Below are 14,360 nucleotides of genomic sequence, written 5' to 3'. Positions count from 1 at the left end.
GAATCACTAGGTGAACAATGGTGTTCTTAATTACTTGATGTACAATGGGGTATGTAATTACAAAGGATTACTTAATTTTATGTTCATCTATTTATGTTCGTTTTTTTTTTTTTTTTTTTTTGCTGAGGCAGTTGGGTTAAGTGACTTGCCCAGGGTCATACAGCTAGGGAGTGTCTAAGTATCTGAGGCTAGATTTGAACTTAGGTCCTCCTGACTTCAGGGCTGGTGCTCTATCCACTGCACCACCTACCTGCCCTAAGTTCGTATATTTTTTGAGAGTCTTCTATGGACAAGTAATATTTATACATTCTAGGGGATACTGATACTAGATCTCATTTATATAGTGCTTTAAAGTTTGGGAAGTGCTTTACAAATATTATTTCATTGGTTGCTAACAGCAATTCTGGGAGATGGTGTGTGGTGCTATTCCTCCCATTTTACAGATGAGAAAACTGAGGCAAACAGTGAGGTAGGGAGTATCTGATTCTGGATTTGAACTCCGGTCTTCCTGACTCTAAGTCTAGGACTCTACTCTTTATGTTACTTAGATTAAGATTCAGCCCCTTTACTGACTTTATATTTCAATCCATCAATTACTGATGAAGAATCTACAATGTATAAGGCTCTGGATTAGGTGATGGGAAATATAGTGCAAGGTAAAAACAGAAAACAGTCCCTGTTGTCACAGCTTAAATTGTACTGGGGGTGGGGGTGGGGAGGAATATACCTCGAGGAGAGGGAGAAAAGACCTACCTTAGGAGGTGGCCCCTGAGTGAAGGCATGAAAAAGGCTGGGATTCTAAGAGGTGGAAGAGAAAGTGTGCCAGATGGTCAGGGAAGAACCTCAGAAACAGGAGATAGGATGTCTGGTGCAGAGAACAGGAAATAAGCCAGTTTAGCAGGAACACAGAGCACATACAGCAGGTCTAGAAGGAGAGATAGAGCTAGATAGTAGGTAAATGCTAAGATGGAGATTCTGCATTTTATTCTTGTAGCAATAGGGAGCCGCCAGAGTTCTTGAACAGGGGAGAGAGAAATGCTGCTAGAAATTTGCTTTAGGAAGATTACTTTGGCGACTCTGGGGAGGGGAGAGAATAGAGGCTGGTGCTTTAGTCTATGTTAAGGGAGATGAGGGTCTGAGGTAGGAAGTGGCCTCTGAGCACAGAAGGAAATGGGAATGAGGCATTATGGAGGTGGAATCACCAAGACTTGGTACCTGTTTGGGCATAGGGGCGGGAAGTGCAGTGAGAGACAGGAAAAAATTGGGGATGAAAAGACAAGAAAACTCCACAAAACTACAATTCCTATCCTGGGGTGCTTACATTCTCCTGGAGGGTACAGTTGTTGCTGTTGTTTGGCCTTTGAGTACCATGACATCAGGGAGGTAATGCAATGACATGCAGATGAATTGGATTTAAGTGAGAGAGGGCTATGCAAGGTTACCTAACTCACTTTCCCCTCTAGAGCCGTCTTTGGAAGAGCCCTCCTTTTTTCCTTTCCTCCCTAACTCCCCCCCTCCCTTCCTCCCTCCCTCCCCAACTCCCTAACTCCTCTTCCCTTCCCTCCCTCCTTCCCTCTCTCCTTCCCTCCCCTCCTTCCCTCCTTTCCTTCCCTCCCTCTTCCCCTTCCCTCCCTCTTTCCCTTCTTTCCTCCCTCTTCGTTCCTCCCTCTCTTCTTCCCTCCCTCCTTTCTTTCTTCCCTTCCTCCCTCCTTCCCTCCATTCCTTCCTTCCTAGTCTAGAGAGGTAGTAAGGGCATGGACTAATATGGAGGCAGTTTGTGAAGAAAGGATGCAAGAGATACAGAGGATGGTCTAGAGCAGAGATATCAGACTCAGATAGAAATGAAGTCCCTGTAAGCTATATATTGACTTCGAAAGCCACAAATTAACATTATCTGTGTCATATTGTATTTTTGTTTATCTTGCTTAACATTTCTCTATTACATTTTTCATTTGATTTCAGCTTCACCTGGCAGTGCTATGCGGGAATTTGGTGTAGAGAGAAAAGAATAGAAATCTAAGGTACAGCCTGGGGTAAATCCATCTTTGGAAGGCAGAATAGAGAGGCAAAGGAAGCTGCAAAGGAATGGTTAGAAGGATAGGAGGAGAGGAGCAGAGAATGTTTGGGAAGAAGAGGTAGTTAAGTGCTAAATCCTGCAGAAAGATCAAGAAAGATGAGAACTTTAAAACAAGTAAGTGCAAAATCATTTAAAATGAATGAATATAGTTTTTTTCACATTGTCTTTCAGTTATAAAATCTTAGAAGGGATCTCAGATATTACTTGGTAATATAAATAATTTTCAGACTCCCTATTGTTTCTAGGATAAATTACAAATGTTTCAGTTTGGCACTTTAAACCCTTTACAACCTTCCTCTAGCCATGAAAATTCTTGTGTCCTAGCCAATCCGTCCTACTTGCTATTCTCCAAACTTGATAATTCATCTCCCACTTTCTTTACTTTTCATAGGCTGTGCTGTCTCCTGAAATATACTTCTTTCTCACCTTCACCTCATAGAATTCTTAGCTTCTTCCAAAACTCAGCTTAAGTGTCTTTCAGAATGGGAAATCTTTCCTAATTCTCTGAGTTGTCATTTTACTCTTCTCCTTAAATGATATTAGGTTTGTCAGATCTGACAAGGTTACGTCCCTGCTCAAGAAGCTTTGATGGCTCCCCATTACTTCTAGAATAAAATAGAACCTTTTCTGTTTGGTACCCAAACCCTTCACAATCTTTTCCAGGCTTATTATGCATTACTCCCTCTCACATAGTCACCATTCCAATTAGTCTCTTTCCTCCTCTTGTATGTTACATTCTACCTCCTGCTTGTGGCCTTTGTATAGCTGTCTCTTCATATTATACACTGTTCCCCTTCTTCACTTACACCTCTTGTCACCTCTAGCTCCCTTCAAGACTCAGTTCTAGAGCCAGCTCCTCCAGGAGGCCTGATTCCCTGTGAATGTTTTATTTCCCTAGGAGAATATAAGCTTCTTGAAGACAGGAACTGCCTTTTTTTGTTTTTGTGGCCAGTCACTGTGGCTAGCCTATAGGAAATGCTTAATAAGTGTTAGTGAGTAATCAGTTAGGTTTACTCATCTCCAGAACATCTTCAGGGGGAGATTGGAAATGTTAAGAGAAGAGTTGAAAGGGGAAGTTTTGGGGTTTGGAGTCTGGAGGTTAAAATAATAACATGAGGTGGTGGGCCATGGGGGATGCTTACTCTTGGGGTTGGCCAAGTGAAGGTCTTGGTTGATGAGCCCATGAATAGAGGAATTGGAAGTTTAGGGAGTTCAAGGAAATAGGTATTTTGAATCTTCTACATGGCAGGCTAGTGACTGAGCAAGGGAAAGGAGGGAGAGATACCTAGAAGTAGAGCATCATGGTTCTCAGCCACAGAATTTAGACAAAAGTGGACTTTAGAGGACATGTGGTTACCTGGCTATGAGTGTGCAAACTGCAAGTATCTTAGCCAGGAGAAATCAGGCAGCCACTATACAACTAGCCTTGCCAACTCAGACTACTGAGCAGGGGTAAGCGCTACCTGTATACACACACACAGTTCCCTTTTTCCTCCCTCCAAAGTCGTCTTCCCTTACTCAACCTGCCCCCTTTGCCAGTCTCTCTACCCTAGAGGCCTGGAGATTGGTTCTGAGGAAGCAGGGATGTGTTGTTTCAGGGAACAGTGATGTTTGACGATGTAGCTGTGTATTTCACAAGGAAAGAGTGGATGTACCTGGACTCTCCTCAGAGGGCTCTCTACAGGGACGTCATGCTGGAGAATTATGGGAACCTGGTCTGTCTGGGTAAGGTCACTCTCTGGAATCTGCCTTCCACCCCACCCCCAGCTCTGGGGTTTTCTAGATTTCCTTTTTGTCAAGGGTTGTTAGGTTGTGTAGTAGCTCTGCTAGACTGCAACTGGGCCCTCAGAGCTTCTTTATGCCTTTTGTACTCAGGGATGAGTATTTTTGCTTCCTGTGCTCAAGAGATAAGTCTGTTCCTTCCAAAAGGGCAAATAGAGTTTTCTGGTACTGGGCCCGAGACCCGCATTTTATTGTCTCAGTAGGACCTCTGGGATAAACATTTAAATACTACTCCCTGTGTTAGGCATTGTGCTAAAGTACTTTACATGTTATCTCTTTTGATTCTTTTGATTTGATTTTCACAACAACACTGTGAAGTAGGTGTTGTAATTTTCTTCATTTTATAGTTGGGGAGATTGAAGGAAAAAGAAATTAAATGACTTGCTTAGCTTCACACAGGTTAGTAAGTGTTGGAGGCCAGATTGGAACGCAGATTTTCCAGCTGTAGCAACTAACTACGATAAGTGTTAGGCTTTTAGCAGCATAAATTCTTGGGATAATGTGCTAATTGGTAAAAGTTTTCTATACTCTCAGCATGTGAGACGCATTGGTTTTTGTCTTCTATCTGTATTCAGATCCTCAGTTCCTTTGCTGGGTCGGATTTTGCTGGTTATAGAGTCTCTTCAAAAAACCTAACTTTGCTGCCTTCTCATCATGACCTCTTCTGATAGTCCCTTGTAGATCAGTGAACTAAGACTAAGCCTTGAGAATAATCTGAGTTCCACAACATGCACTGATCCAAGCCTTTCCTTTATCACAAGCAGGTTTTCCAATCTCCAAACCAAACCTGATTTTCCAGTTGGAACGAGGAGAAGAACCATGGGACCTGGAACATCAGGGTACTGAGGAAAGAGAGGACACATGGAAAGACTTGAAAAGAGGTAAGACAGAGGGACAGAAACAGAGAGCAACAGAGACACAGATTGATACACAGAGACAGAGACAAAAAAACAAAGTAGGAGTGGGGGGAGGGAAGAGAGAAAGAGAGAGAGACAGAGACAGAGAGAGAGAATGTGTCAGTGGCAGCTATGTCATCATCTTCCAGAACAATCATACTTGCTTTTGAGAAAATGGAGAGTTAAAAGAAAATCAAATGATGGGAAGTGGCCTTGAGTAATTATATATTCGTCTAAGAGAAGTACAGAAATCTGGGGAACTTAGAAGGGATTTTACAAAAGAATCATATTTATCAGGAATGCATAAATTAATAGCGCTTTATTACTATATGTTTTAATTCACACAAGGGAAACTCAAGACTAAAAATAAAGCTCTTCACAAAGGGAGAATGGAAGATGAAGGGCAACAAGGGAAGGATATGTGCCTAGTGTAATTGTTGGGGCACTGGGCAGGTAGATCTTCGGATCATTGCCTGATGAGTAAGGATGTCTCAGTGCTAGTTCTTCAGAAAGCCTTCTCTGGACTTGGTGTACACAGTTCCACCAAGGCTTCCATAACTTTTATTTAGTACAGAATATCTGGTTTATATATAATACTTTTATACCAGTGCAGCTAAAAGTAATGGGCTTTATGGGAAAGGAGAGAGTTCTTACTCAAGTGAGTCCACTTTGTTTTCTGTCTCTAATGTTACAGAAGCATTTAGGTGCTGGCTAATACAAGAGACTTTAGCTGAACCAGTAGGGAGTATAAGAGTAGAATATGAAAATTTCAGGAAAAGGCAGAGTATTAGATAGGAATTATTCAGCTCACTGCAGATGTATTTTGTAAATCTTACAGAGAATCATGTAGGGTCTAGTAGTTTGGGGATAGTAACTAGGTCAGGTCTTAAACTTTTTCTATTTGAGACCCCTTTTTATCTGAGAAATTTTTATGTAACTGCAGGTATATAGGTATATAATATAGGTATACAACTCAAACATTTATTGATAATAAATCATAAAGAATTTATTTCAAAACAATTCTTTGGTGTGTGTGTCTGTGTGTATACGTACACACACACACATATAATTTTACCATTTGTTAAAGACAAAAGCAAATTTGCATACTAATAAGATGTGCTTGTTTATTTTACTTAAAGAACTAAATCTTGGTGGAGTATTTGATAACAATTTTTTCTTGATCTCCACATTAAGTTACATGACGCCACATGGGGTTGTGACCCACAATTTAAAAAACTTTGCCCTAAGGCACTTGGAAACAGATAAGTGGTTTAGTGGATAGAGCTCCTTTGCTGAGGAGAAGCAATCCAAGGAATTGTTATAGATGGGGTAAGAAAGAGTATCTGTAACATGGTGGAAAGGAATGGCTTCGAGCACAAATGGAGGTGATACTCCCAATATCAGTGACATGAGAAAATGTGACTACGGAAAGGGCTACCTTGTCATTGATTTCCCTTCAAGAGTTCCTATTATATTGAAAAGTTGATGTAGCATATCTCAGGAGTACTAGTCAAGAAGACCTGAATTAAAATCCAGCCTCAGATACTTATTATCGTGTGATCTTGGGTAAGTCACTTAACTCCTGTTTTCCTTAATCTACTGGAAGAAGGAAACGACAGACCATTCTAATATCTTCCAAGAAAACCCCATGGACACAGTATGGTCCATGGATTTAAGAAGAGTCACATACACCTGAATGATTGAACATGAGGCTACTCTGGAAAGGGGGTTGGAGTTCCTAAGAATCACAGGGTTAGAGGGAACATATTGATCATTCAATGCAATATCTTCATTTTATGCATGAAGAATGGAGTACCTGCTGTGTTCAAAGTTCTATGAGAATTATTTGAAGGGTGCAGAGAACTTTCTGCCTTCACAGAGTTTATAGTTTTGTGGTAGTGAGTTAAGGTACATATATGACTCAATTATAAGATATACATTGAGTGCAGAGTGAGATGCAAAACAGAGTACTAGGTGAAGTCCAACCAGGAATATAGGAAGACCAGACCTGGGAAAAACTTAATCCCTTTCAATCAGGGAAGTGGCTTTGGAGTTGGGCTTGATAGATTGAGTAAGACTTTAGCAGGTAAAGTAGGGTTGGAAAGACATTTCAAGTTGAAGGAACAATGTGAACAAAGGAATAGGGGTGGAAAAACTCAGGACATGTCTGTGGAATAGAGGATAATCCAGTGCATAGTGAGAAATACTCAGAATTTCTGGTGGAAAGATAAGCATTGGGTGGTAGAGGATCTTTAAAACCAAGCAAAGGAATTTGAAAACAGTTGATAAATGCCTACTATGTCCACATTGATGAAACAACATGATGTAGTGGAGAGAAGGCTAGCTTTGGAATCAAGAGAATCTAGGTTCAAGTGAGGCTTCTAATACATATTGACTATATGACCCTGGGCAGGTCAGTTAATCAAATAAACATTTATTAAGTGCCTGCTATATGCCAACCACTATACGCCTCAGTGCCCTAAGCAATTTGTAGGATAGTGATACTAAGGAACATGTGATCAAAGTAAAAGAATTATATTTCTTAAGATTATTCTATGTAGTGAGAAAAATAAAGAACCCAGGATGGAGTTATGGGGTTCTCTTATTTTCAAAGAAAGTGGCTTGATACAGTGTTTCTGAAAAGTCTCTTGGTACTGGTAAAGGGGCAGAAGGTAAACTATTTGAGGCAGAAATATTGCTGAGAAATAATCCCTTAGTATTAGGTGTCAGTAGTAACTGAGCAATTAAGGAAGCTGTGAAGGGAGAAGGGTCATTTGGAATTGGTCAGGAGGCATTGGGTGATTATAAGAAATATATTGTTCTTTACATTATGTTACAAGTCAGATTGGAGAGAGTACAATAGAGAAGACCTCAGAGAAGAAGAAATTGTAGCAAATGCTGTTGTCCAATGTTAAGGTTGTTTAGGAAAATAAGGATCTGCTTGCAGGCTGAGGAGAAGCAATCCAAGGAATTGTTATAATTAGGATAAGAAAGAGGGTCTGTAACATGGTGGAAAGAAATGTCTTTGAGCTCAAATGGAGGTGATACTCCCAATGTCAATGACATGAGAAAGTTAATGTGATTAGGGAAAGGGCTACCTTGTCATTGGTTTCCCTTCAAGGGTTCCTATTATATTGAAAAGTTGATATACCATATCTCAGGAGTACTAGATGATAAAGCACCATAGAACCAGTTAGAAGGAGCTCTTAACTTTAGGAGCTCTAACTCTTGCTACATGCAGTGGTTTCTCTGCCTTAGTCCATTATTCATACCTACCTGCTCTTCATCTCCTCAACATTTATCTACCTCCTCTTCTCCAAATCTCCTGTCTTTTTAATTCTGTTTTTGCCTCTTTGGTTCTTATTCATCATACCTCCCATCTCTGCCTCCCACTCTTCTCAACTGGCTCTCTGTATCTATTCCCTTTGCTTTTGATATATATTAAATTAGATTAAACATTGTAAACACTTACAATGTACCAGGCACTGTGCTAAGGATAGATTACTTTCCTCCAAGACTTCATTCTTCAATTTCATCCAGCCCTTACTTAGCACTTCCTTTTTCTTTCTAGCTTTTGAAGCCAATTTTGAGGGCTATCAAAACCATCTGCTTCTTTTAGATCCCAATTTCAGTGATTACATTCTTCTAGGAGTTTCTTTTCTCCCAATACAGAAAACATTTTTGTTTATTGTTTCAGATTCTGAGATAGGGATTGAGAACAAGACACCTTATAAAAAAGAGAATATATCAGAAGATGTAGAATCACCTGGAGGGACTTCAGAAATACCTTTAAAAGATGCTTCTTGGGAACCTATTTTTGGAGGAGTTTGTGCATTTGGGGATAAGTTAGAAAGTAACCAGGGAAATTCTACTGAGGTAATACTGGAAAGATCTTTTATCCAGGAGAAAGGTTTCTCTGAAATGACTATGAATCACAGCAAAACCTCCACTGAAGAAAAAAGTCAGGAATGTGGTGAATTTGGGAGAAACTTTGATCTGAATACAAGTTTTGTTTTACACCAGAGTGATACTGTGGGAGAGCAAGCCCATGGTTGTGATGCCTGTGGCAAAACTTTCAAATACAATTCAGATTTTATTCGACATCAGAGGATTCATACTGGAGAGAAACCTTATGGGTGTGATGAATGTGGGAAAGTCTTTAATCTTAATTCAGAACTTATTCGACACCAGAGAATTCACACTGGAGAGAAACCTTATAAATGTAAGGATTGTTGGAAAGGCTTCAGCCAGAGCTCCAATCTCATTCGACATCAAAGAATTCATACTGGAGAGAAACCCTATGAATGTAGTGAATGTGGGAAAGGATTTGTCTGTAGCTCAGGACTTATGCAGCATCAGAGCATTCACACCGGAGAGAAGCCCTATGGATGTGATGAATGTGGGAAAGCCTTCAGTCTGAACTCAAGACTTATTCGACATCAGAGGACTCACACTGGAGAGAAACCTTATAAATGTAATGAATGTGGTAATGCTTTCAATCTAAATTCAGAACTGATTCGACATCAGCGCATTCATACAGGGGAGAAACCATATAAATGTAATGAATGTTATAAGGCTTTTAGTCAAAGAGCAAATCTTATTCAACATCAAAGAATTCATACTGGAGAGAAACCCTATGAGTGTCTTGAATGTGGGAAAAGCTTTAGCTGCAGCTCACATCTTATTCAGCACCAGAGAATCCATACTGGAGAGAAACCATATGAGTGTGCCAAATGTGGTAAAGCTTTCAGTCAAAGCTCCCACCTTATTTTACACCAGAGATCTCATAATGGAGAGAAACCTTATAAATGTTATGAATGTGGGAAAGACTTCAGTTGGAGCTCGCAACTTATTCAGCATCAGAGAGCTCATACTGGAGAAAAACCCTATGGGTGTGATGAATGTGGTAAAGCTTTCAGTGTAAATTCACAACTTATTCGTCATCAGAGAACTCATACTGGAGAGAAGCCCTATAAATGTAATGTTTGTGAGAAAGCTTTCACTCAGAGTTCTCACCTTATTCAACATCAAAGTATTCACATGGAACAGAAACCTTATGAATGTGTTGAATGTGGGAAAGCCTTTAGTAGGAGTTCATCACTTATTCAACATGAGAAAATTCATACTGGAGAAAAACCTTATAGTTGCCAGGAATGTGGAAAAGCCTTCAGTCAGAACTCACAGCTTACTAAGCATCAGAAAATTCATACTTGAGAGAAAATGATTTTGAAAGTAGAAATATTTTTATTTGGAGCTTGCACATTCAAAAGCAGAGCATTCCTATAGGAGTGAAAACTATAAAAATATAATTTATATGACAGAGTCTTTGGTGTCACTTCGCCCTTATTCAGTGTATTTTTTTCACCACTTGTCATCCAGTGAATATTCGTTTCAAAAGGTGATGAATGTGAGAGATGTTAATGATGTAGGATTAACAGGGTTTAGCAATTGGTTAAAAAGTGGCAGGGGAGAGGAAACAGTCCTTACAGGTTTTTAAATGTGGGTATTTGGAAGAATGGTGGTATTCTCAATAGAAATAGAGAAGTTTATGGGAAGGATAGATTTTTTTTGGGAAAGATAATTGAAATCTGTTTTGGAAATGTTGAATTTGAGATGCACAAAAGACATCTAATTGGAAATGTCAGTAGGCAATTAATTATTGATTGAAGAACAGAGTTCAATAGAGAGATTAGGACTAGATAATAAAGCTAAGAATCATTTGCATAGAGGTGATGATTGAATCCATGATAGCTGATGAGACCTTCAGTTCAATAAATATTTATTATTAATATCTGCAATGAACAAGGTATTGGTTAAATACTGTCATGGAGTTAAACATTCATCTGTCAGAATGGAGGTTTACAATATGCGTACCATGTTCAAGATAATATTAAGAGGTACTAGATACAACTGGAAAGGATCAAAGAAGGTTTCATTAGAGAGAAGGTATTTTAGTCAAACCTAAAGAAAAGCAAGAATTCAAAGAAGTTAGGAAATACTCCCTCTTTATTCTCCCTAAGTACAAGGAATGACCTATGGCTTTTTTCTCTGTTAGGAAGGAAGGAAACCAAAGAGATATAATCATTATCCACCCTTGAGGCCTAATACAATTTATTTCTCCATAATGAAAGAAAAAAAAAAGGTTGAGAGATGAATTATCATGTTTGAGGAATGGTTAGTAGTACTTACAAGATGGTGATTGTAAGGAAAGTTTTAGTCAGACATGTTGAATCTCTAAGAGCACAAGGTCTTCACAACTCTGGACTATACCGCTTTAGAATTTATTAATATCAGATTAATTAAGCATTCATTACTTTGGACCTGCATGAAACTGAAACAGCTTTATTGGGGAGAAAATACTTATATTTAAAATTATTATAATTAAGATAGACTTTTACACAGTTGTGGAATTAATTCAATTCTAAATATTTTGCTAAACTCTTATTCCTAGTTGTAGCACCTAAAGATGAAACAGATAATTTCCTCTCTCTATAATGAATTAACAGTTAAAAAGAGGTAAGAGCCCACTGAAGGATTGTGAAGTTTCTATCTCTTCATAGCTACCATTTCTCTTCCTCTTTCTCCAAGACTTGTTTTGCATGGCCCCAGAGAGCTGAATTGTGAGTAACAAGACTTTTGCATGGCCCCAGAGGGCAGAATTATGAATAAGAAGAGGAAACTCAAATTTTAGCTCAAGTTAAAACTCTTGAGGTCAGAAACTTCCAAAAGTGGAATAGTCTTGGTAGGTAGTGAGTTCCCCTTTGTTCAAGGTTTCCAAGAGGAAGCTAGAGGCCTGCTTGTTGGAAATAGGGAGAAAATATTCTTTGAGGTCTTTTCTAATTCTGTTATTTTTCTGGTTCTTTAAAATTCCTGCATCTTTTACTTAGTTGTGTTATTTTATAGGGAGCTTCATTAGATGGGGGTTCTTCCTTCCATTCATCTCTCCCTGCAGGGTAGCAGAATCTATTTAGGAAGTCATAGGTTTCTAGCTCTCTCTCATCTTTGTGATCATCCAGTTAAAACTAGAATTCTTTTTCTGGATACTGTACATATTTTTTTCTTTGACTTGAAAGCTCTGGATTTTGACTATGATGTAGTTTTGGGATTTCTCATTTTGGAGTTTCTTTCAGGAAGTAACCAGTGGGTGTTTCCCCTCCCCCATTTTCATTTTGCCTTCTTATTCTAAGAGGTCTGGGCACTTTTATAATTTCTTATAATGTCACTCTTCTAAAATATACTTAATACCTGTGTAGATACAGAATATCTTGGTTCTTTTTTGGTCATGACTTTCAGATATTCCTGTGATTCTTAAATGATATCTCTTTGATCTGCTTGCTAGTTTGGTTGTTTTTGCTATGAGATATTTTATATTTTCTTTTACTTTTTCTGTCATTTGACTTTATTTTAGTATTATCTCATTGTTTTCTTTTTGGTCTACTCTTATTTTCAGGAAGTTTGTTGCTTGAATAAGTTTTACCACTTATGCCAAGCTATTAATTCCCTTCCCAGTTCTATGTCCCTATAGCTCTCACTCATTTCTAAATTTTCCTCTAGTGCTTTCATTTCATTTACTAAAAAAAATCATCTTTTGCTTTATCTCTTGCAAAATTTCTAGTTGAATTTATATCTAAGTTGTGTCTTTCTTTGAGGCCTTGCTTGTAATGTTTTGGAGTCATTCATTTCAGGATTTGTGTCTTGAACATCTTTATAATTTTTTTTAATAGTTGGATTATTTTTCTTCCTTCCCCCCACCCCATTTTTTAATCTACTCCTTAACTTTGGACTTTATGTTAGGATCAAGCTCTGCATATCTCTGGAAGGAATGTTTGTGCTGTTCTCTAGGATCCTTCTGTTGCTTTCTTAGGCCATTGAATGTTGTGTTATTCCAGGATTTTAGGGGCAGCTCAGGCTGGGGATTTGTGAACTTTTTATACTCAAAATTCTGTTGCTGTGCTGTGCTTCTATTCTGAGTTCTGCAAGTTCTGGACCTCAGCTTCACACCTATGGACTTGCTCCTGGCTAAATTTCCAGTGTATTGCTTCTGGTTTTAGACACTATTAGCTAGGTGGATAGTCCTGCAGATTCAAAAAGCACTGTAGTCTTCATTTTGGTCTGGGATTTTATCCTAGTTATTTTACTATAGCCTTCAGCCTAAGTTGGAGTCTGGAACTGAGACCCTGCTCTTCTCCTTAACCACTATAACCTCTTCCATCCATTCCACAAAGATAATTCAAATTAAGAAAGAATTAAGAGCATTGGGCCTGGAGACAAGAAGACATGAGTTCAAATATGGCATTTTAACAAGCTGAGTGACCCTGGTCAAGACACTTAATCTCTGCTTGCCTCAGTTTCCTCATCTGTACAATGAGTATAATTAAGCTCCTACTTCCCAGGGTTGTTGTATAAAATTATTAGCACATAGAAAGCCCTATATAAATGTTATTTATATTTATTGTTAATAAAATAAGGCAAAAAACCTTTGACAAGGCATATCACTCATTTATTTAGTACTTACTAATGCTAAATATTAAAAAAGACAGTGTAGTGATTATGGTTGTTCAGCTACTTCTATTTTACTTTCATCCTACTATTTTTTCCCAGATAGGTTTCTCAAGTATAAATGTTTTTCCATTCTGGGAAGCAGTAATAAGGAATCTATAATGTTCTTTATCCTTTTATTAGTAGCAAGTCTCAAGCCAGAGATAATGCTTCTGGCAAAACACCTTGATATTAGATCTTTCTTTTTATTTCTTCTCAGGGATGTTTCTCTCCAAATTGCTTTCTACTCAACTGTACTTCTAATAAATATATTCCACTCTTTACATAGAAAAATATTTATATAGCATAGTGCCTGACACATAGTAGACACTTAAATGCTTATTGAGGGATTAACAAAGTAAACATTCAAAACAAAGAGAAAGAACCTTCCTTATATCCAGAAGAAAAAGTTTCAGGTTTCCATGTGGAAGCTCAAGGGGGATAAGGAGGTAAAGGGTTATGATTTTGGTCATCTGTTGGGGTGGGAAGTCGGTTTCGATAACACTAATTCTGTTATGACACAGTGAATGCCAGAGTCACCCAAGTAGCCTCTCTCTGACTTTCATATTTCTCTTTCTATTTGAGTTCTTACCCTTTTATTTGTGGGAGTTGCCCCTACCTATACTTCTCGTCTCTGAGCTCCATGCAACTTCTTATAAATTTCTTTTCTCCATTTCCATGCTTTGTTTCTTGGATTCAGGGAAATGACTCTTCAAGATTACTCATATGGCTTCTTTTTCTGATTCACTAAAGGTACTACTACATAATAGAGATCCTTTAAGATCACATCTTTCACAGTTTAACATTTCTAATTTTTTTCCATGATTTCATCTTCAGCTTACACTAATAAAACTTGACACAGTATAAGCAAAAAAGGATATTTTAAAATGGGATTAAAAAGTATATAAGCCCCAAATCTAGTATTATGTGCAAAATACCAGAACAAGGTAAGGATGCTCCCTTTTTCTGCCATCATTTGATATAGTTCTAGAAATGGGAACAATAGCAATAAGATAAGAAAAAGAATTTAAAAACATAAATAGGTAAAGAGGAGACAAAACTACGTT

At 38.3% G+C, this 14,360-nt stretch overlaps 1 protein-coding gene across 7 annotated transcripts in view; it reads left to right on the top strand.

Moving 5' to 3' along the window:
- The window catches only part of LOC105749017 (zinc finger protein 436), a 31,428-nt gene extending 21,351 nt beyond the window's left edge, over positions 1–10,077 (top strand). For 6 of the 7 annotated variants that reach the window (XM_031947342.1, XM_031947345.1, XM_031947343.1 and 3 more), the window contains 3 exons: positions 3,676–3,802; positions 4,621–4,740; positions 8,453–10,077. In XM_031947342.1, the coding sequence (XP_031803202.1) occupies positions 3,676–3,802; positions 4,621–4,740; positions 8,453–9,969 (1,764 nt within the window). In that variant the 3' untranslated portion in view covers positions 9,970–10,077. The remainder of the gene's footprint in view (positions 1–3,675; positions 3,803–4,620; positions 4,741–8,452) is intronic. The other variant, XM_031947340.1, reaches the window with a different exon arrangement.
- The last annotated feature ends 4,283 nt before the right edge of the window (positions 10,078–14,360 follow it).

This window comes from Sarcophilus harrisii, chromosome 1 (assembly GCF_902635505.1).
Source record: "Sarcophilus harrisii chromosome 1, mSarHar1.11, whole genome shotgun sequence".
Lineage (NCBI taxonomy): Eukaryota > Metazoa > Chordata > Mammalia > Dasyuromorphia > Dasyuridae > Sarcophilus > Sarcophilus harrisii.
Note: the sequence above shows the minus strand (reverse complement) of the source record. Positions and strands in the feature narration are given on the sequence as shown.